This window comes from Syzygium oleosum, unplaced genomic scaffold (assembly GCF_021117445.2).
Source record: "Syzygium oleosum isolate NSW1041296 unplaced genomic scaffold, Sole_v2.1 Sole_v2.01, whole genome shotgun sequence".
NCBI lineage: Eukaryota > Viridiplantae > Streptophyta > Magnoliopsida > Myrtales > Myrtaceae > Syzygium > Syzygium oleosum.
Window position 1 is genome coordinate 29233803 of NW_026607485.1, and position 23748 is coordinate 29257550.

The following is a 23748-nucleotide window of genomic DNA, read 5'->3' on the forward strand; positions in this document are numbered from 1 at the left end:
ATCAGGCGGAAACCAACTCTCCCCACAAAAAGTGAGAAAAATAATGATCCTTGCTCACAAAAAAAAACACACTCTCACAAAGAAAAGTTCAGAAGAGGAAAATAAAAAGAAATAAACACAATTTTCATCTTCCTTTCTTGCCCCTTGATAGTGAAAGTCACAAATATCTCACCTCCCCTCAAAACTGCATTACATCTGTAAAATGTACCCCCTCTCACTCTCACCCAGAAAAAAAAAAAAACAAAAAAAATCATTATCCAAATACAAAAAATAGAATAAAATAAAAACAAAAATAAACTAATCCAATTAAAAAGAAAATGGCACAATATAATCAACTCTCTCTGGTCTCTCTGCCTCTGCCCTTCACTGTCTCCCCCCCACTCCCTCCCAAACCACCTCCTCCTCCTCCTCCTCCTTCCCCCCCTACCTTTCTCTCTCTAGAACCAGAGGACAAGGGTAGAGCTTTCTCTCTCTAGAACCATAGGACCAGAGGATAGAGAGAGAGAGAGAGGGGCAGAGAGAGACAACCTTGGAGTTCTTTGCACAGATAGACAGTGAACAGCCCAAAATGCGCATCCTCCTCCTGCTCCTGCTCCTCCTCCACCTCCACCGCCACCCCTTCCTCTCCCTCTCCGCCGCCGTCCCCGAGTACCGCGCCCTCCTCTCCCTCAGGTCCGCCATCACCGGCGACCCCGCCTCCTCCTCCCTCGCCTCCTGGAACGCCTCCACCAGCCACTGCACGTGGCCGGGCGTCGCCTGCGACCCCCGCCGCCGCGTCGTCGCCCTCGACATCTCCGGCCTCAACCTCTCCGGCACCCTCTCCGGCGACGTCGCCCACCTCCGCCTCCTCTCCAACCTGTCCGTCGCCGCCAACCAGCTCTCCGGCCCCGTCCCCTCGGAGCTCTCCGCCCTCTCCGGCCTCCGCCTCCTCAACCTCTCCAACAATGTCTTCAACGGCACGTTCCCCAGGGAGCTCTCCGCTCTCAAGCGGCTCCAGGTCCTGGACCTCTACAACAACAACATGACCGGCGAGCTGCCCCTCACCGTCGTCGACTTGCCCAGCCTCCGCCACCTCCACCTCGGCGGCAACTTCTTCACCGGCAAAATCCCGCCGGAGTACGGCCGCTGGGAGTCCCTGGAGTACCTGGCCGTCTCCGGCAACGAGCTCGAGGGCGCCGTGCCGCCGGAGATCGGGAACCTGACCAGCCTCCGGGAGCTCTACATCGGGTACTACAACAGCTACGACGGCGGCCTGCCTCCGGAGATCGGGAACTTGACGGAGCTGGTCCGGCTCGACTCCGCCAGCTGCGGGCTCTCCGGCGAAATCCCGCCGGAGATCGGCAGGTTGCAGAAGCTCGACACTCTGTTCCTCCAGGTGAACTCGCTCTCTGGGTCTCTGACCCCGGAGGTCGGCCAGCTGAAGAGCTTGAAGTCCATGGACTTGTCGAACAACATGCTGTCCGGCGAAATCCCCGCCTCCTTCGCCGAGCTCAAGAACCTGACCCTCCTGAACCTGTTCCGGAACAAGCTCCACGGCTCTATACCCGACTTCGTCGGCGAATTGCCGCAGCTGCAGGTGCTGCAGCTGTGGGAGAACAACTTCACCGGAAGCATCCCGGAGAAGCTCGGAGGGAACGGGAATTTCCAGCTTCTTGATCTCTCCTCCAACAAACTGACCGGCACTCTACCTCCTGATATGTGCAAGGGCAATAAGCTCCACACATTGATCACGCTCGGAAATTTCTTGTTCGGCCCGATCCCGGAATCGCTCGGCGAGTGCCAGTCTCTGAGCAGGATCCGAATGGGCGAGAATTTCCTCAACGGGTCGATCCCAAAGGGGCTCTTCGGGCTCCCCGTGCTCTCTCAGGTCGAATTGCAGGACAATCTTCTCGAGGGCGAGTTCCCTGTGACCGATGGCTCTGTTGCTGCGAAACTTGGTCAGGTTAGTCTCTCCAATAACCAGTTATCTGGGTCTCTCCCGCCGAGCATTGGCAACTTCTCTGGAGTCCAGAAGCTCCTCTTGGACGGCAACAAGTTCTCGGGCCCGATCCCGGCCGAGATCGGGCGGTTGCAGCAGCTCTCCAAGATGGACTTCAGCCACAATAAGTTCTCGGGCCCAGTCACCCCGGAGATCAGCCGGTGCAAGCTCTTGACTTTCGTCGATCTCAGCCGGAACGACCTCTCGGGCGAGATTCCGAACGAGATCACCGGAATGAGGATACTGAACTACTTGAACCTGTCGAGGAATCATCTCGTTGGCAATATCCCTACCTCAATATCCACAATGCAGAGCTTGACATCCGTCGATTTTTCATATAACAATCTCTCTGGTCTGGTTCCGGGCACCGGCCAGTTCAGCTATTTCAATTACACATCGTTTTTGGGCAATCCTGATCTGTGTGGTCCTTACTTGGGTCCCTGCAAGGACGGGGTAGGGAATGGGACTCATCCAGCGCACGCCAAGGGTCCGCTCTCTGCCTCCCTGAAGCTACTGCTTGTGATTGGGTTGCTCGTCTGCTCGATCGTGTTCGCGATCGCCGCGATCATCAAAGCCCGGTCGCTGAAGAAGGCGGGCGAGTCCCGAGCGTGGAAACTGACTGCTTTCCAGCGCCTGGACTTCACCTGTGATGACATCCTGGATTGCCTGAAGGAGGACAACATCATCGGGAAGGGCGGGGCCGGCATCGTGTACAAAGGGGCGATGCCCAACGGCGACCAGGTCGCCGTGAAGAGACTCCCCGCCATGAGTCGGGGGTCATCCCACGACCACGGGTTCAACGCAGAGATCCAGACCCTCGGGCGGATCCGGCACCGCCACATCGTGAGGCTGCTCGGCTTCTGCTCGAACCACGAGACGAATCTGCTGGTCTACGAGTACATGCCCAACGGGAGCCTCGGCGAGGTCCTGCACGGCAAGAAAGGCGGGCACTTGCACTGGGAGACGCGGTACAAGATCGCCGTGGAGTCGGCCAAGGGGCTGTGCTATCTCCACCACGATTGCTCGCCGCTGATCGTCCACCGGGACGTGAAGTCGAATAACATCCTCCTCGACCTGAATAACGAAGCTCACGTCGCCGATTTCGGGCTCGCGAAGTTCCTACAGGACTCGGGTACATCGGAGTGCATGTCGGCTATTGCCGGGTCATATGGGTACATAGCACCAGGTGCGTTTTCGATCTTGAAATTTAGTCACAAATTGTTATGATAGATGTTTTGTTTGATTTGTGAAATGAAAGTACTCGATCTGTACTAGAGGCTATGATTCACTTGGTCAATAATCAAAAAAATTTGCTGAGCTGACCTTTGACTGAGATTTTACTGTCACTGTTTGAATTTTGGGTAACATATGTGTGCTCCAGTTTCTTCCTTTGTTTATGCCTGTTTTTGATCCTCATGTCCATGTTACAAGAATTTGTCTCCAATGAATTATTTATTTTTTCTTCTTGGAACTTAAAAAATTCACAATCAATCCTTTTCGACAGCCCGAAAGTAAAGATTGATACAGCTTTCATAGCACATGAATTATATGACGGTCCACCCTCAAGGCCTGAACCACCGAGACATCTTATCCGCTACTGTGGCCTAGTGTTTTGACAGGGACCATTTGGACTGACCAACTCGTGAATTCAAATCCGGATACTTTCTTAGTACCTCCTTTGTCAATTGATTTAGCGAAATTTGTCAACTAACCTTTGACTTGGTGCTTGTTTAATTCTCTGATTTGCTTGGACGGTTTTTCAATAGTTGTTTTCTTTGTTTGATGTATGCAGAATATGCGTACACTCTAAAGGTGGACGAGAAGAGCGACGTCTACAGTTTCGGGGTGGTTCTATTAGAGCTAGTTAGCGGGAGGAGGCCGGTTGGAGAATTTGGGGACGGAGTGGACATAGTCCAGTGGGTGCGAAAGATGACGAACTCGAACAAGGAGGAGGTCCAGAAGATCCTCGATCTGAGGCTCCCGTCCGTTCCGCTCCACGAGGCCATGCACGTGTTCTACGTCGCGATGCTGTGCGTCGAGGAACAGGCGGTGGAGCGCCCCACGATGCGAGAGGTCGTCCAGATCCTGACGGAGCGCCCGAGGCCGCCGGGCTCGGCCAAGGGAGATGCGGTAGTGCCGCAGTCTTTGCCACCACAAGGCTCAGCACTCGAGTCTTCGGTGACGAAAGACGGGAAGGAGCAACAACAACCGGTGCCGCAATCGCCCCCGGTGGATCTTCTTAGCATTTGATCTGTTTTGCTGGGAGTGTTCTTTCTTTTACCTCTCTAGGTTTTCAATGAGTTGGGTTAGCATTTTCTTTCATAAATTTGTCTTATTTTTTCTGAATTTTTTTTCCTTTTTTGGGTGGTTGGGGGGGTGTTCTAACTTTAAGGAGTTCAAATGTTTGAAGTTCTTTCTTTTTTTTCTCTCTTTTGTACAGCAGGATTGATAAATTTTCTTTTCTTGATTTTATAAATTATGGTGCCTTGTCTTCATCAATCCTCTGTGTCCTGTTTCATGGCACAGTTTGTGAGTGCCGCCTCCTCTGCAGCAGAAACTGAGTTTTACAGAGGTGAACAACAAGGGTGAGTGATGGAGGAGCAGAGTCAGTACAGTAAGTTTTAAATTGGTGTTAGATGGCTCTTGAAAGGGACATCAATGGGTGAGTGCTGATCTACATACACATTTTGTTTATTGGGAGTGAGGCACTTTTAGGTTTTAAGTTTTAACAACCATGACTTTCCCAGTTTCTATTTTTCAGGGCTTTATACCAAGACTTTTAGGTTGTTTGGGGATGCCATTGGCTGGTTTCCAAGTTTATTCTAACTTGGTCTATTTTATATTTTGTCTTTTTGGTAAAACGGGACTATGTGTTTTCTGTAAGGGCCTACATGAATCGCAGTTGAACAGCAGGAGAGGCCAGTTGGTTAGCTAAGGTAGCAACCCTTCGCCTTTGGGCAGAAGCAAGAGAGGACATGATGGTCCTATTGTATTGGTCATTTAATTCTCCCACCACCACTGGCATTCCCCTTTGAGATGAAATTGGCCCGCTTGTTGGGTGAGGCATTTGATTTGGCTTTGGATACAAGACAAAACCATAAAATAATATATCTTAAAGAATGTAGATAATCTCTCTTTCCTTGATATCATAAGTAATTCCTTTTTCCATTGAGTGATGCGATAAGCTTTAGTTTTCATGGGTTATTCTTATACCAAAACCACAATTAAATCACTTTTCTTCTGACTGCTCTACATAAATCTCAAATTGGGTATTCTCAAGTTTGTATTTGATTCAACGTGGAATGCATTTTTGCAGAGGATAAATATTAGGTACACGACCACGCAATCTTTTTAGGCAAATCCTATATCTAAAACCGGTAACTTCGAGCGTGACATGACACGATAATTATTTCTTGAGAGTTTGTTAGTGTCACGAAAAATCGTTCGAAAGCAGTCCTATATCTTAGAGCACGACATCATTTGATTTCATGATTTAGGCAAGTTTGGTTCCATGCGTGAAGTGTGCTAAGTCCATGACAAAAATCTCGCGTCGTCCTCTTTTATTTTTGGGTTGTGTTTGTTAATATTTTCTGGTGGGTTTTGGGATTTGTATGGTGTATTCGACAATGACTTGACATAGGCAACTTGATTGATTGTGTGGGAGCCAGCAGCTTTCCCTCCAAAGATTTCAAGCCATTATTCAGTGAGAAAGGGGTGTGTATATATATATCAAAATGTATTTGGACCGTCAAATATAAAATGCCTATATATCAAAATGTATTTGGACCGTCAAATATGAAATGTCGCATCCATAAATGCGATGGATCTTAATCTTACCGCACCCGACAATATAGATGCATTTTGGAATATATAAGGGCCTACATGAATCGCAATTGAACAGCAAGAGAGGTCAGTTGGTTAGCTAAGGTAGCAACACTTTGCCCTAGGGCAGAAGCAGGAGAGGACATGGTCCAATTTGGTCATTTAATTCTCCCACCACCACTGCCTTTCCCTTTAAGATGAAATTGACCAGCTTGTTGGGGGTGAGGCATTTGATTTGGTTTAGGATTCAATAGATGACCATATGATATTTACATTATATCCTGAAGAATGTTGATAATCTCTCTTCCTTGATATCATTAGTAATTCCTTTTTTCCATTGAGTGATGTGATAAGCTTTGGTTTTCATGGGTTATTATTGTACCGAAAAAAGGCAATTAAACCACTTTTCTTCTGACTCCTCTTTTACATAAATCTCAAATTGGATATTCGCAAGTCCGTTTGTATTTGATTGAATGTGAAATGCATTTTCGCAAAGATTAAACGTTTGGTACACGACCGCGCAAATCTTTTATACACATCCGATGTCTAACACCATTGATATGAGTAATTTGAATATTAGCAAGTTACTACTATCAATGGTGTTAGATGCGGCATGTGTAGAAAAAATGTTACGCAGCCTGTGTGCCTAGTATTAGTCCTTTCGTAAATATGAAATACGGTACATGGATTGGTATTTTGTGCTACAATAGTGTACAATTATGTCACTTTAGGTTTGGTTTATCACCAAACTTGAAATTTTTTAACCAAACTTATGAAGATTTAAGTTTTAACAAAGTTTGGGACTTCCCTCATTTTAGGTTTTATATTGCAAAACGTCGAGTTAAATTGCACTTTTATTGTATCATGGGGGGATTTAACTTTCATCTTATCATGTAAATAGCACTACGCAATTTAGAATGGTAACACCTTTTCATCTCATTGGGAATTTAAAAATATAGTAAAAAAGCAGGAAAAATCTAAAATCGGGAGTTTTAAGCATGACATGATATGACACGACAATTATTTCATGGGAGTTTATTAGCGTCACGAAAAATCATTCGGATAGTCCTATATTTTAGAGCATGACATGATTTAGGCAAGTTTGGTTTCATGCGTGAAGCGTGTGCTTGGTCCATGACAAAAACCCCGCGTCGTCCTCTTTTTTTTGGTTGTGTTTGTTAATATTTTGTGGTGGGTTTTGGGGTTTGTATGGCGTGTTCGACAATGACTTGATTGATTTTAAGCCATTATTTAGTGAGAAAGATATGTGTATATATATATGTATGTGTATATATATATGTATGTATGCATGTATGTATTTGGACCGTCAAATATGAAATGTCGCATCTATAAATGTGATGAATCTTAATCTCATTGCACCCGACAATTTAGATGCATTTTGGAATATATACCAAACTCGTTGAATAATTTCTCAAAGTTTTGCCATATCTAATAAGCTCTTTTTTTCCACTAAAAAAAATAATAAGCTCTTTTTTTTTTATAAAAAAAAGGGTGGCGATTTCTGCAATAACAAATATCACAGTGAAATGTAGATTATTTTCCTTTGTGATGCTTGTTCATGAACAGATTTTCGGTTATTTCTATTTATTAAATTTCACGTCAAAAATAATACACTCAACGATGACGTGATGTTTTAGTCGTCCCCGGCCACCCTACATGGCACATTGCCACTTTAACAATTTATGGAGAAAATTGGGCTAAAGAATTGCATTGTCATTTCGCGCAAATATTTATGACTAAATTGATAAAAATTAAAAATTTTAGGACTCAATTGACATCCATACAAAAAGATTTAGGCTTGATTGGGAAATTTCCCAGCAAAAAATATGATGTGGAAAATCGATGCCAAAATAAAAGATCGATTTGGGCTTATCAAAGTATAGGATCGATAATCGATTATAAAATCAACCGGATTTTCAATAGGTTTTGTAAGTATAGTTTGTAATGTTAAAAGTATTTGGAACAAGTCCCACATCCTAAAGTTAATAGAAAGATAAAACTGTTATTGCTTAAGTGTGTGGGACTCACTGATGGTCTAAGAGCATTAAATGGGCTTACGTCATTATTCATCTTGACTAAGCACTTGGGCATCTTGGGCTTGAGTTTTGAACAAGTGTTCACTTTTTTTTTTTTTTTTGCAATCGTTACTTATTTTTACATCTATTGAATTCGAATTATGAACAATTACGGTTGTTAGTAGCCTAATTGCAGATAACAATTGGTGCATTCCATTTATTATAAATATTTTCTTTCGGACTTAATTTCTCTTGTTCCAATTTTCTTGTATATTTTGAGAGTTTTTGTAGGTTTCAATGTATCCCGAGGGCAATAGTTGCCTTTTAGAAAGTGACTACACGCTTCAATGGCCATGCCATAATTCAGTTTTCTATCTTGTCTCTAAAATTAACTTTTGGTCAGCCTAATCAACATGTTAGCTTCAACCGACCAAAATTAATGAAAGAATAAGTTTAATTCTTAATGTTATATTTACAAAAAATAAAATAATCCACCAAATCAAGAAAAAAACTTAGTCTGCATTATTTTGTGGAAGCAAAGCAAAAGTAGAAAAGTTGAAGGGAGACATAAAGTTGGTTTTTTTTCTCAAAAATGCCAAAAAACTTTTGCAGAAACTAGGTCGGAACGCACGACCCTGCGCGGGAGGTACCTGTGTTTGTCTTTAAACGAACAAAAATCCAACCCATCTTTTTCGGTGAAGCACATGAAATTCTCTGCTCTGGGTCGGTCCATTTTTCCAACTTTAACCTTGAAAAAGGGCATCCTGAAAATGACAAACATATTTGTGTGAGAAGTGGCACAAAAGTAATTTAAGGCAGCGGGATTATTTCTTTTTGATCGGTCCTATTTCTAACTCTTCTCACGTTCAGATTTATGCTCTGCCTTTTTGCAGAGCGTGAGAGTCGAACCCCGCACCTATAATACTATCGTCCCCACCTCCCAATCCCTTTACTAGTAAGGCCGCATGCTTATTGGTAGACAATGCGATTATTTCACGACTCATGAAATTGGTTGGATGCTCTCAGAAAATCAATTACTCAATTCCAAAACAACATAAAACTCATTTTTGCATATATCTCTTAGTGCCTGCATGCACATGATTTGGTTCACGTTTAGCTCTATCCATTTTCTAGTGTAAGCTGATCTCTTCGAAAGGGAAAAAACAAAAAAGATGACTACATTTTCATGAGGAACGAGTCCAACTCGTGATGGACTAAGGACGCGAATAATAACCATTGTATTTCTCTGTTTTTCTATTTTTTTGTTTCCAAGAATGGGGTTTGGGACAGAAATTCATTTGGCAACGCAATTTCATTTTTCTATTTTCGAAACAAATTTTTAGTCAAGGAATAGGTTTGGAACGACAATGAGAAGTAGAAATTTTCTACTTTTCCATAAATAGAAATAACAATTCTTCTCATAGCTTGCCCTTGCCGCCCATGCCCATTGGTCACCGGCCGCTGCCTCCTGTCGATCGCCTTTGCTTGCCGCTGTCACCTCCTCCTCCGCCGCCGCCCTCCACCCGCCGATGTACAAATTCTATATCGACGCTATCAAACGAATTTCTAATTCGGGAATAGAAATTTTGTGTCGTTATCAAACGTTACTTTTTTGCTCAGAAACTCATATGGGGAATAAAAATAGAAAAATTCATTTCTAACTGGAAACTGGGTCGGAGAACGAACTGATTATCATCCGTGCCCTAAATTACATCCAATACGAAACGTTCAGAATTTGATTACACAAAATAAAAAACTTAGCACTTGATTATACATTTGGAGAAACGTTTGGGACTATTGGTACAGTTTTCCTCTAAAAACCTAAAACGAGAATCTAGAATGCTAAGGAACCTAAATTTTCTAGAAAACAACAAATACCGGTTAATCAGATAAAAATTCTAGTTTGTTTCCCATCCTACATTAGTCTCTCCCATAAGTTCACTAGTTTAATAATTTCACCGGAAAAAAGAAAAGAAAGAATTAAACGAGACACAGATAAACGCATGTCAAAAATAAAATTTAAAAAAAGGAAGAAAGGGAGAAAAAGGGGCAACATTGGAGATAGAGAAATGGGTGAAGACAATGAAGAAAGTGGGTCAATATCCACGTAGCATGATTACTTCTGTATTAGTGAGGCAGAATATAGTAGCAATGATTTTCTTTAAATTATCTAGCGAAATTAGGGCGTATTTTCTTTTAGGATTAATATTACAAAAAACTCTAAACTGATACACTTGTGACAACTCTAAACTAATTTTTTAATTACCAAAAATCTCAAACTGGTACACCTGCGATAAATTTACCCTTCGTTTGTTTCCATTAAATTTACCATCAAATTGTTGGGTTGGATGATACGTGATAGTTAATGGATGTACCGATTTTAGATTTTACCCCTTCGTTATTCACATGTTTATCAATTTGTGATTTTTCGTGGTATTAATCCAATTTAACGGAGGGTAAATTTGTCACAAGTGTACCGGTTTGGCGTTTTTGATAATCAAAAAATTTCTTTGGGGTAAATTTGTTACAAGTGTACCAGTTTGGGGTTTTTTTATGATCAAAAAATTAGTTTGTGGTATATTTATCACATATGTATCAGTTTGGGGTTTTTCGTGTCATTAACCCTTATTTTTATGCATATGATTTTTATAAAATGATTTATCAAATTTTCATGTGCTTGGTTTGCTGAAAGTGGATGATAGTCAATGGAAAAGACTTTTCGATCAAGGAAAATAAGCATACTTAAATCATCATTTGATTTTATAATTTTTCACTTGGGTATGGGACTTATATTTTTGAAAGATAGTAACATCTATGAATCGAAAAAAAAATTCGTCTCGTTTTCAGGTACACCACCAAACGATCGAAAACCAGTCATTTCTTCGAAAATAATTTTCACGAAGAACATTTTTCTCCATCAAAAAGTTTTTCACAAAAGAAATACTCTTTTAATGAAAACAACTTTCCGGGTACATAACTCAATTGCCGCGCATGCACGTTATGCGAACAAGAGTGGGCATTGAATGGCGCCGTGAATATAAATGAGCAATATATAATTGGGAAGGAAGATCTTGGTGTCGGACATAAATGCGAATCATGAGCAGAAGAAGAGAGAAAAGTGAAAAGTCCACGATGCTGGTAAAATGGCAGACCTAGTTTTAATGTTGCTTCTTCCCTTTGACTAGGGTTACGAACCCTTTTGACATTGGAATTGAAAATCTACATTGAAAGGAAATACATGGAATTGAAATCATTGAAAAGCAATGCTGCAATAAGCTCCTATAACTAACGAAAAATTTGCCGGACACCTAATAAAGCTGCAACACTGTACAAACAGTCTTGTTTTTAAGTGTATTAAAAGCCGTTAATGTCAGTGTTCTCTCTAGTTAACACGAGCGTGTGTATGATTGACGCTAATACTTGTTGTTTGATTTTTTGTTTCCATAAGCGCAAATCGACAAAATCCTGGCAAGCGCATGAGCCAATAAGGGTACTCACTTAAATGGCTCTGCCAAATGCCTTCGAAATCGAGATAAAAGCAGACAAAGTAAATGCCATATTAAATTAGAAAACATGTTGTCCAAATAGAATCAATGTAAGTTATAATCTGTGCCAAGTGATAGAGACTCCTAGTCCTCCCTACCTTAATACTATAGCTAAAGAATAACTAGACATAAATGCAAATCTCATTCAATTAGCTGTAAAGTTTAGCATGATCCATTGCATGAAAACTCCATGCACTGCGTGTACATTCACAGAAGTTCCTATCATTGAATCTTTCATGCAAAAAAACAGAAAAAAAAATGAAGAGAGAATCTCTTCATAATTCGCTGGTACAATCTGAAATGATATGTTGGGAAAAAAGCGAAAGTGGGGAGACACATGCGTGACTCTACCTTTCGTGTTTTTCCACGACTTCTTTTGACAAATCAATTCAGTTGCAAAGGCATGCATAAAATATAAGAGAGGAAAGAGAAATGCAGTGGACAAGAGACTTTCGCAATAGGGTCGAAACTTTTTGAGGCATTTTGGTTGCTTGGATATTTTAGGATAAAGTTGAAAACGGGAGGAAATTGTGGGGCAGGTAAATATCATGAATTTGCATTCTCTTTTGCAACCAACCATGAACTAAGTCCACTCTAGTCAGTTATTTATATTTGCAAGACAAACTTTATAAAGCATTCAATTGTTGGAAACCAAAGATTTTCCTTCATCCAGAGAATGTGTGATGTATACGTCTTTCGAAGGGGAAAATTATCCAAAAAGTCCTAAACCTATTACACTTTGCCAATTCAGTCCTAAACCTTTTAAGTTTGCCAATTGAGTCCTAAATCCTTTTACTTCTTGCAAATTGAGCCCATTCGGCCAATTTTGGCCACTTGGAATTGACGTGGACGCCAACTGTCCGGGCACTACTGACGTGGCAATTTTAAATATTTTTTAATAATTTTTTTTGATTTTTTTTTAATTTTGATTTTTTTCCTTTTTTTTTTCCTGGTCTTCTTCCTCTGGTTGGTCCGGCGACCGGCCAGATGCTGACGAGGTCGAATCGGCCAGAGGCGAGGGCCGGCGAGGTCGACCTCGTCGGCCTCTGGCGAAGCTCGCCCCCGCCGACCACTGTCGAGGGCAAGCCTCACCGGCCCCTGGTTGGGCGAGGCGAGCGAGGTCGAACCTTGCTCGACCTCATCGTCCCGACCCAAGCAACGGTGACGGCGAGGCTGACCTCACCGTCGCCTGGGTTGCGACGGTGAGGTCGGCCTCGCTAGATCTAGGACCTCCCCCAGCCAAGGCGAGGCCGACCTTGCCGTCGCCGTCGCCTGGGTCTCCTTGGGTTGCGATGGCGAGGTCAGCCTCGCCTAGCCAAGGCGAGGCCGACCTTGCCGTCGCTGTTGCCTGGGTCTCCCTAGGTCGCGACAGCGAGGTCGGCCTCGCCTTAGCTGGGCGAGGCCGACCTCGCCGTCGCCATCGCCTGGGTCTCCCTGGGTCGCAATGGCGAGGTTAGCCTTGCCCAACCAAGGCGAGGTTGACCTCGCCGTCACTGTCGCTTAGGTCTCCCTGGGTCGCGATGGCGAGGTTGGCCTCGCCTTGGCTGGGTGAGGCCGACCTCGTTGTTGCCATTGCCTGGGTCGGGACGGCGAGGTTGGGCGAGGTTTGACCTCGCTCGCCTCGCCCAGCCAGGGGCCGGTGAGGCTCGCCCTCGCTAGTGGCCGGCGGGGGCGAGCTTCACCAGAGGCCGGAGAGGTTGACCTCGCCGGCCCTCGCCTCTAGTCGGTTCGACCTCGTCGGTGTCTGGCCGGTCGCCGGACCGGCCAGAGGAAGACAGCCAGAAAAAAAAATAAAAAATTCAAAAAAATATTTAAAATTGCCATGTTAACGGTGGCTAGACAGTCGGCATCCACGTTAGCTCCGAGTGGCTAAATTGGCCATATGGACTCAATTTGCAACAAGTGAAAAGATTTAAGACTCAATTGACAAACTTGAAAGGTTTATGACTGAATTGACAAAAGTGCAATAACTTTATAACTTTTTAGACAATTTTCCCTCTTTCGAAGAGATCTAGTTACATCTATTTATTCATCCGGAAAGGAGATTCAGAATATTGCAAGATAGAGGTCATATTTTCCTTCACCTGTGGCTGGAGGAAACTTTTTCCAACAATGATTTTGATCGATGGGTTATAAAATATGGATATCACTCACATGTAAACTTCATAAAAGTGAAATGCGGGTAGTGTTTATATTTGTAACTCACCAATAGGAAGGCTGGTTTCTTCCGAGTAGAAATGGAGAAAAACACGGTCTAATTACTAGGGTACAACAGCTTGCTTCTATAACTGCATCTTAATACTTTCATATTACGGAAAGACATTGGTCATGATCACAAATACAAATAGTATATGACCATATAGGTTCTTCATAAGAGTCATTGTATGTACCGAATATGAATACTAGAAGTGCCAAAAGTTTCGTACGGCGTTCACTATTGTGACAAAAGTTTTTTTCGAATCACTTAGTGCCACTTTTGAAAAAAAACGACCACTGAAGTGTCAACTCCGATTTGGGTTGCCGAAAATCCGACGTGGCCGTATTTTATTAATTTCTCCTATCAACGTGTGGCTTGTCGGTGTGCCCAGTTAGCATATATATATATATATATATATATATATATATATATCCCTAAACAACGTCGTCTACATATTTTGCCCCAAATATAAACCCTAAACTCCGCAGGAGGAGTTTTTTAAGAGCAAGGACGGTGGGGGCAGTGAGTTGATTGAACTAGGAGAATAGATAGAGAATCGATTGATGATACATGATTTGGGGAATGAAGACGGGTTTCAGGGGAAAATTGAGGAAAATTGGTCATCTCCACTCGAGGATTCTAAATTTTGCGAGCTGGGTCAGATCGATGCTGCTCTGATTCAAGTGAGGGTTCCCACAGTTAAGAGAAGGAGGGACAAGTTGATGGAAGAGGTGAGGAAGAGTGTGCGTGTGAGCGGCTGCGGGAGAGTGATGCATTTGGTTAAAGCATTTGAAAATCTCATGAAGGTACCGAACCTGAAGGAGACAGATCCGAAGGACGAGAGAGAGGTTGCTAAAGAGCAGAGTAGGAAGAAGGTCATGAGCTGGGCGTTGCCGGGATTGCCGCCCCAAAGGCCCCAGAACGGAGGTGTCTTCGTCTTCTTTCTCTCTGTCGGAATTGCACTTGACAGCCGAGAATTGAGGCCTGGATTCGCGGGCTACTCTTTCTTCTTCGTGGGGCATTAGCTAAGGAAGTCCACGTGAACTCATTTTTTATGTAAAAATGCCAAGTCAGATTAAACTTTTTACTATAAAAGCTATGTAATATTTTTTACTAGAATTTCTCGTTGGAGGCATTTAAGTTATCGTTTTTTCTCCGATTCAGCACTTAAGTAAGCCGGTGAAAACTTTTAGCACTAAAGTATGCGCTGTATAAAACTTTCGGCATTTTTAGGGTGCGCATGAATACCATTCTGTGCCCGGGCGCTATTTCTGAACAGAAATGATTTTTTTTTATTCTGTGCCCGGAAACAATTTCTGAGTATTTGAAGGCGTTTGATAAATGTCCAAAATTTCTATTCCTAGAGTAGAAAAGAACATAAATGCGTTTGGTAACTACACAAAATTTATGTTCCCAAATAATATTTTAATAATATTTTGAATTGTTTAAATTTTTTTTTTCTTTTTACTTTCTTCTTTGGCCATGGCCGGTTGCCGGCGACCGGCCATAGCCCAGGGCCGGCGAGGGCGTCACGGACCTCGCCGGCCGCCGGCGGAGGCGAGGTCGCCCTCGCCGGCGAGGGCGAGGGTGGACCCTCGCCGCCCGGGCGAGGCGGCCTCGCCCGCAGACGGCGAGGCTCGGCCTCGCCCGGAGCGGCGAGGCCGAGCCTCGCCATCGCGACCCACGGCGAAGCCGACCTCGCCGTGGGTCGCGACGGCGAGGTCGGCCTCGCCCGAGAGGCGAGGCTCGGCCTCGCCGTCGCGACCCACCTGCGGCCGACCTCGCCGTGGGTCGCGACGGCGAGGCCGAGCCTCGCCGTCTCCGGGCGAGGCCGACCTCGCCGTCGCGACCCACGGCGAGGCTCGGCCTCGCTCGATGCAGCGAGGCCGCCTCGCCCGAGCGGCGAGGGTCCGGCCCTCGCCCTCGCCGGCGAGGGCGACCTCGCCTCCGCGGCGGCCGGCGAGGGCCATGACGCCCTCGCGCCCCGGCCGGGCTGGGCGGTGGCAGGCGGGCCCTGGTCGCCGGCGGCCGGCCACCAAGAACAACACCACAAAATAAGAAAAGAAAAAAAAAAAGAAGAAAAAAAACTGATTCTCAAAAATTGTGCGAGAAACAAGAAGCAACTTTTTTTACTTCTTGTTTCTCTTCCAAAACTGTTTCTCGGCACAAATTTTTGCAAAAATGTGCCGAGAAATAAAAAGTTTACCAAACGCATTTCTGTTCCCAAACTATTTCTGGGAACAAAAGAACAGAAATTTTTACTATTTGGCACGTTACCAAACGGGCCCTTAGTGTCCTTATGCTTTAAATTTTTCATATCTCCAGCAGCGTTTTTTAATTTTCTATGGGCTTTAATGTTGATTCCACATGTTCTCGAGCTCCAATAGAGCACTCGAATCAATTAACTAGGACCACTCTCTAAACTTAGGGTAATTATAATATTACTTCAATGTAAACCATCAGTATGTGCTGTTTTGAACCTCAAATACAAAACAAGTCCTTGATGTGTGTGATACAACTCATTGGCCAGGGAGTAGCACGTAGGTGCCATTTCCATAAGCGGATTTGGTTATTGCAGCAGTCCCCATTATTGTTTCCTCAAATGTGTGATGGATGACAAATTGTATGTAGTTTTAGTCTTTCGTTGGCAAAAACCACAAACACTAGGAGATGCCACCAGGCCTAATGATACATCATAAATTCATACTTCAGAGATAATTGAAATGAATAAAGCATAATAACTTCATGCATCACTTGGATTAGTTCATGTAAGTGGTGAATGTGTGTTGCAAATATGGCTCTGTTCCACGTGCAGGGCCTCAAAACTCTGAAAACTCGCCGCCAGCTCTTTCTTTGGCTTTTTACCAAAGCCAGCTCTGCAGATTAGCAAACAAGAGCCGAAATGAAAACTTCTGTTTTGTTTTCATGTAATCAAACGCACCAGACAATTTCGGCAAGGCTATACTTCCCCACCTTTCGTACGACCGAGGCGCACTTTGGATGCAAAGAAAATCTGCGAGGAGTTCAAAGCCACTCACTCACCTTAGTACGGCACTAGCTTGAACCCGAACACGGTGTGTTTATATCGGAAGTCTCTGCACTTTCGGGATGATGCATTTCGCTTCAGGCTTATTCGTCCCAAAATTCCCAAAGCCGCAATCGCTTCCCCGGCACGGCAGACTGAATGGTGTGTTCTGCAGCTTCTGGCGGCATCCAATTTGTCTCCAACTTGGTGGATGCCAGCACATCGGGCAACCTTTCCAGGGACATGCAATGTTTGATCTCCACCTTCTTCAAAGAATTCAATTCTTTCAAGCCTTCGATGGCTCTCAACTTTTCACAATGTTCTAGCTTGAGACTATGTAGATTTTTCAACTTTGACAGGTTAGGCAATTGTTTGATCATATTACACATGGTAATGTGTAGAAACTTCAGTGATTCCACCTCCCCCAAACCTGGAATTTCTGCCAGTTTGATTAAGGCACCGAGCTCTAATTGTTGTAGACTCTTCAAGCATGATAGATCGGGTGTGCTCTCCAGCAATTCGCACGACGATATCATCAATTCCCTTAACCTCTCCAAGTATTTAAGGACAGCGAAGTGCGGCAGTGGACATCCGCTGATAGAGAGAACCGCCAAGCTTTTGAAGTTGGAAAAATCTGGCAATTGCGGGATCCAACCCAGTATCAAGGTTGACAAGCTACGTGCAAGCTGATGTATGGATCGGGCGTCCTTCCAAGGTGATATAACCTCGTTCGCACTCCAAAATGTGATAATTGCATGTGTTCTACACACTTCAAGATGATCTAAATGAACTAGGTTCGAGAGGTTGGGAAGAACAGGGAAGTAAGCAGCTTTAACCACTAGGCATTTCAAACTTGAGGGAAGCTCTGGCAACAGGCAAAGTCGGTAGCTTGTAACTTTAAGAATTTGAAGACTAGAAAAACCACTGATCTTTTTGGGCACTGTTGAGATTGGGGTCTCATATAAGTTCAAGATCCTCAGACGGGTCAAGCTCCACATTTCCCACGGGATTTCATCCGTGAGATGCTGACAGAATGAGGCATCGAGCTCTTCGAGCGTCTCCACCCCTCCAAGAGCACTAGGTATTGTGCGTATCTTTGTGTGTGCCATCTTTAAGACTTTTAGTCTCTTTAGATTTTTAATGGAGTCAGGTAGAAAGGAGATCCATGAGGATTCTAAATCCAACTCGATCAGTGCTTTTAGTTCCCCGATAGAGTCCGGAAGCTCATGTAGATTCCAACATCCATGCAAAAGCAAATGCTTGAGATTCTTTAACCTTCCAATAGAATTAGGGAGAATGGAGATCTCCGAGAATTTTAAATCCAGCTTGACTAATGATTCTAGTTCCCCAATAGAGTTCGGAAGCTCATGTAGGTTTTTGCATCTAGATAAACGCAAATGTGTGAGACTTGTTAACCTTCCAATGGAATCAGGGAGAATGGAGATCGCCGAATGATATAAATCCAACTCGATCAATGATTTTAGTTCTCCGATAGAGTCCGGAAGCTCATGTAGATGAAAGCAAAAAGTCAAAACCAAATGCTTGATATTTAACCTTCCAATAGAGCAAGGAAGTTGGTTGATACCACGATGCATTGGAATTGCAAACTTCGTCAAAGATTTTAGATTGCCTAGCGTCTCCGGAAGCTTAAACCGATTGTCTGAGTAGGGTATGATAATCTCTGACAAGCATTCTAGAGAACCGATTTCTTTGGGCAACCCCCTGAGGGATTCACATCCATTGATATTCAAAGTACTTAGCAATTTTAGCTTACCAATTGAGCTATCGATCGTAGACAATTTCTTACACCCTGCGAGAATCAATTTCTCCAACATGCGAAACGTTGAAAAATCAGGTGTCTTGGTTAACTTGTAGCACTGCGTCAAATCTAGAATTTTCAACTTTTTTGCCATCTGCAGTGGAAAAACAAAGGCGTATGACATGCTAACAAAAAGTATGAGACTATCAAGGTCAATTGATAGAATTTGAAGCGAACATGAATGAGGTGTGTTGGTACCTTGATTTGCCTCCATCCACCCCAGTCATCGGTGATCTTGCTCCTTGAAAGGTTGAGCACAACCAAATTCACCAGGTGAAGATTTGTTGCCGAAAAATTCAGCGGGCAATCACACCAAGAAAGCCATATCAGACTATGAAGAAGATTTTTGAAGTCGCCTACGAAATTCAGTCCTGCCCCTTCAAGGAACCTCAGCTTTGGCAAACAGGATATTTCTTCAGGTGTGAAATCATGATTGATACCCAAACTGAGTGCTTGTACGGCTCTTTTTTTCTGCCAGCAGCAACAGAGAATAAAGATGAGTGTGTAACATAGGAGTAAAAAACCAATGCAAGTAGTCAACAATATCAGTAGTTCTTCTTTGACCCTAAATTAATTAAATCAAACGCAAATTGTAACGAAATAATTGCTGCTCTTCTTTTTCACTTAAAATAAGACAAACCAAGCATGTTTAAAATGTCCTCTATCTTTTCACAAACTAAACACCTTTTCAAGAAAACAAAGCAGTCATTTTCATTCTCACTGAACCAAGAAATGAAAATTTTCAACTAACCTAACGGAGCGTTAGTTTTCTTCTCGTTTCACATGGGCAAGGCATGAAAACATATACTATTGTTCTTTAAGAGTTGCTTTCTATTTCTCTACCAGTTAGAAAACAAAGCAGGCCACCGATATTCTCAATTTAAAGAAAATGAATAAAGATTTTGCTGGATTGATTATATCTTCTACCCTTAATAACTTATACCTTGTTGCTCCTCAGTATGTCTAGAGTATTCTTATCAATCTGCACCCAACGGCGCTTTGCAGCATCTTCAATATTCTCTTCCTTGACAATGTACCTTCCTAGATCTCGAATTTCATCATGCATCCAGAAACAATTGTTTTTATCGATCTTTATCAACGACATGAGCAGAAGAACATCAATTGCGCTGTGTGGAAAATGGTTGATACTACGCCACATGTAGTCCGCATAAGTCTTATCCTCCCCGATGCAAAAACATGCTATGTCCAAGAATATGGCTCTTTCTGTGTTGTCCAATTTGTTGATACTTATCATTAGTGTTTCTCGGACATTATGAGGCGGGACTTGCTTTAACTTCTCCAATGTCTTGTCCCACTCGGATTTGACTGTGTTGGCGAAAAGAGAACCCACGGCTTCCAAAGTCAAAGGAAGCTTTCCTACACTTGAAACGACTTCTTTTGAGAATTTGTAGCAATCTTTCGAAGGAGTATTGCTTCTAAAAGCATGCTTACTGAAAAGCTGAATCGCTTGATCAAAAGCCATCTCCTTTACTGAGTAGTCCATGTAATTGCTAGGTCGCGTTTGGTTTTCTTTATTTCGTATTATCCTTAGGTCCCTGAGTGTGACAATGATCCTACTTCCACAACCAAACCAATCGCAGCTCCCTGCAAGGTTCTCGAGCTGCTTCTCCTTGTCCACATTATCAACAACAATCAGAACTTTCTTTTTGCGAAGTCCTCTTGTTATGCGATCAATCCCGTCGTTGGTGTCATAGATTTCTTGAGCAGAGTTTGACCCCAGTGTTTCAGATAATAGTTTCTTTTGCATGTCTAAAGGATGATGACTTTGGACATCTTCGAGGAAACTGCTGCAATTGAATTTAGATCGGAATCGATTGAAGATAACCCTAGCAAGAGTTGATTTACCAATACCGCCCGTCCCATGGATTATAACGAAACGTACATAGTCATCAGAGTCAACATCCAACAATTCCTCTATATATTCTAGGTCATCCGTTTCAACTAGATGGTCGGGAAGACGTCTGTTCTTCCCCTTCAGCTTAAGTAGAACCTCTCGAACAATTAGTTTTATAAGTTCACCATACCTGCCAACATAAGCTAAATATATTAAGAACGATTTACAAACGGTGGCTGTTTTTCAAATAAAAAATTTGAATCCACTTACATGTAATAATCTCAAGTCACAATGAAAATTATCTAAATTGTAAGGGGCCTGAATTAGTTGTTGGGGCTGCTGCCCAGATTCCCATTGGTTGGATTTAAACACTAACCACTGCCAAGCCTCTTATTGATTGCAGTGATTTAGAGGAAATGGAAAAGATTCCGAAGTTGATTGAAAGAAAGCAGTGGTTGGATTTTATGATTGTTTGTATGCTTACGAAAGGAAAAAATAGGAAATGAATGAAATTAGGTCATTTAATATTTGGTTGAAGAAGAAAAAAGAGTTGAAAGGAATGTAATTATATCTCTATGACTATTTTGTCCTACTTATTCATAGATTAAATAAACGAAAATTAAATTTAGTAACTTTGACATGTTAAATATTCAATATGAGCAATAATTAACTCATGTTATAGAATGCTCATTAACAAATTTTCACTTTACACATCATATCCAAGTCACCTCGCCAGATTTGGCGAGCTTGAGCCTCGCCCGAGGCCGGCAAGGTCGGCCCTCTCTTGTGGCCAGTCGCCGAGGCCCGGCCACCGGCGGAGGAAGAAAGAAAAAGAAAAATAAAAATAAAAAAGAAGAAAAAACTCAACTAAAATAAAAATTTTATTAAAAATTTGGATTATTTTTTAAATTGTAAAAATTGTTCACGTCAGTTCCGGCCGTGTCAATCGGACGGCAGGCATCCACGTCAGCAATTTTGGTAATTTTTCCGCCCGAATAGTGTGTCTATTAATTTTCCTTACTAAACGACAAAATATATTTTTTAGTTCATTTTTAGGTCTTAGGCAGCCAGCAGAAAATATTGTCATTTTACTGAAAAATAACTTCCCAAAAAATATTTTCCAAAAATGTTACATTTCGTAAACAAATGGAGCCTAAACTTCTCCCAATGTCAAATTAGTTATAAAGAAAGTGAGGGTGTGATGCAAGATTATTGCTTCTAATAACCATTTATGTAATAATTATTATGCTGAAAAATAATAAAGTTTTAATAACTATTACTCTACTTGGTTTGAAAATATAAATCTTTTACACCCTTTAATTTCATGAACAGCATATGTAATAAAGGAGGAATAGTATCAGAATTTCTAAAATACTCCTAAAATTAAAATTATAAAACATATGGGTGTTAATGCAACTAAACGTGCTCTTAATGTTTCACATGTTTTTTTTTTTTTAATTTTGCAAGAACCACCATTAAAAAACAAGAGAGAGCCGGGAGATTTTATAGATAAAATTCACCATCCATAGCAGACTGTATGGTTCCTTTAATAATATTAGAGAACTTGTAACCTGACCCGCGTGTTTCCTTTTCCACATAAAACTATTAAATTGTTCATTGTTGAAAACTAATTTTTGTTATGATAAGACTCACGAGAACCAATATACATATGAGAGCTATCGAAGTGTACTGTCGCTTCTAGTAACCATCCATGTAATAATTATTACGCTGAAATTTAATAGCTATTACTCTTTGGGTAAAACATATATATATATATGCCTTTTGGTTTCATGAATAAGATATGTAATAAAGGAATCATATTATCAAAATTTCCAAAATACTCCTACAATCATAATTATAGAACATAACGCTGTTACTGTGACTAAATGTGATGTTAATGTTTCATATTTTTTTGTTTTTTGCAAGAAGCACCATTAAAACCCGAGGGAGAGCGGTCAGATTTTACAGATAAAATTCACCATCCATAGCCGTCTATCTAGTTACTTTAATAATAGCCGGGTGTTTCCGTATATACATAAAACTAATAAATTGTTATTTGTTGAACACTAATTTTCATTAAAGCGAAGTTTGAAGATTGATCAAATATATAATTAGTTCGTATGCTAGTAGTACAAAATCAGTACGTTTAATCTACAATGAACAAGCATTAATATTTGTCTGTTTGTCGTTTCCACTTTTTTTTTTTCTAAATTGTTAAAAATTATTTCTTTTTCTGTTTTAAATTGTTTTACGTTTTTGACAACCAAACGGGACGCTAACTTTAGCATTCAACAACTTGACGATGACATAACATTCAAGTTAACTTTTTTCATCTAAGTAATAGAGAAATTAATAACTCGAAGACTAGATTGAATATGAGGTAAAAGTACAGAGATGATCCATACCTTAAATGTATAAGACGACCAATAAGAATTCATCTTAAATAAATATTTTCTTGATAAATTATATTAAAATTAATTACACGGAAAAGTTGTGGAAACTTACTCTTTTCCTTCCAGCTTCCAACCAACTCTAGTTGCAACCTCACGAAGAGCATGTCTCCAGCGCTTCACCTCATCGGGGTCATACTTCTCCTTCTCCTCCTCATGGCCATACTTCACCTTCTCCTTCTCAAGCTTAGACAGGGCACTACTGTACAATCCGGTACTGCTCTTGACATCCTCCGGCCTCACGTCGAAGAAAAGCGGGAGGATCTCCTTCTTCCCGTCCGACTTTGAAGTGCAATCGACCATACGGGCAACCTCACGGAGACACCACGCACTGGAAGCAAAGTCCTCAGAGAAGATGGGGATGTAGATTTGAGAGTCATCGAGGGCCCTCAAAAGCTCCTCAATCTTCTCACCGACTTGGAGCTCTTTGTCATCTTTAAAGACGCGGATTCCTTTCTCCACCATGTCATGGTAGAGGCAACTAGTAAAGCTGTCCCGAGTATCCGATCCCCTGAAACTCAGGAACACCTCGAACTCCATTCCTGATGTGTCAATGGAGGGTGCCATCACAAGTAGCAAACCGGACTTTAGACAGAATCGAGCTGAACGAAAATTGTCAATGACCATGCTTGAGGCGAGACATCAATTGAGGGCAGTTTAAAAACAAAAGAAGAAAGAAAAAACAGGAGTGGGTGTGGTCAGTCACGACTCACAGCCATCAATCAGCGATGGCAGACTGCCAAAGAAATCAAAATCACAGCACACCGAAATCGAAACATTCCAAGAAGAGATCGAAAACGAAACCGACATAAAGAGGGAGTACCTAGTGGGCTGATTGACGGCCAACAGACAAAGGCGACGCCGCAATCCACGAGATCGAGAGAGAGACCAGACGAGACGGCGGCTCAGGCGAGACTAGAGAGAGAGAAAGAAACGAAGGGCGCCGCTGGAGAGACGAGAGAGTGGCCAGATCTGAGGAGCGTGAAGTAGAAAGGATACGGCGTTCTTAAATTTAAGACAA

The 23748-nt window shown here is 42.4% G+C and overlaps 2 protein-coding genes across 2 annotated transcripts; one reads left to right on the forward strand and one right to left on the reverse strand.

The window, feature by feature from the left end:
• The first annotated feature begins 528 nt into the window (after window positions 1-528).
• LOC115685200 (leucine-rich repeat receptor-like serine/threonine-protein kinase BAM1) lies at window positions 529-4839 on the forward strand. Its single transcript, XM_030610223.2, has 2 exons — window positions 529-3164; window positions 3771-4839. The coding sequence occupies exons 1-2, from the start codon at window positions 569-571 to the stop codon at window positions 4226-4228; spliced, it is 3054 nt and encodes a 1017-aa protein (XP_030466083.1). The 5' UTR covers window positions 529-568; the 3' UTR covers window positions 4229-4839.
• Window positions 4840-16707: 11868 nt separating this feature from the next.
• On the reverse strand, window positions 16708-23294 carry LOC115665740 (disease resistance protein RPV1-like). Its single transcript, XM_056308647.1, has 6 exons — window positions 22783-23294; window positions 19366-20467; window positions 18621-18893; window positions 18158-18516; window positions 17173-17878; window positions 16708-17112 (listed from the first exon to the last, which is right to left on the reverse strand). The coding sequence occupies exons 1-6, from the start codon at window positions 23292-23294 to the stop codon at window positions 16708-16710; spliced, it is 3357 nt and encodes a 1118-aa protein (XP_056164622.1).
• Window positions 23295-23748: the final 454 nt, after the last annotated feature.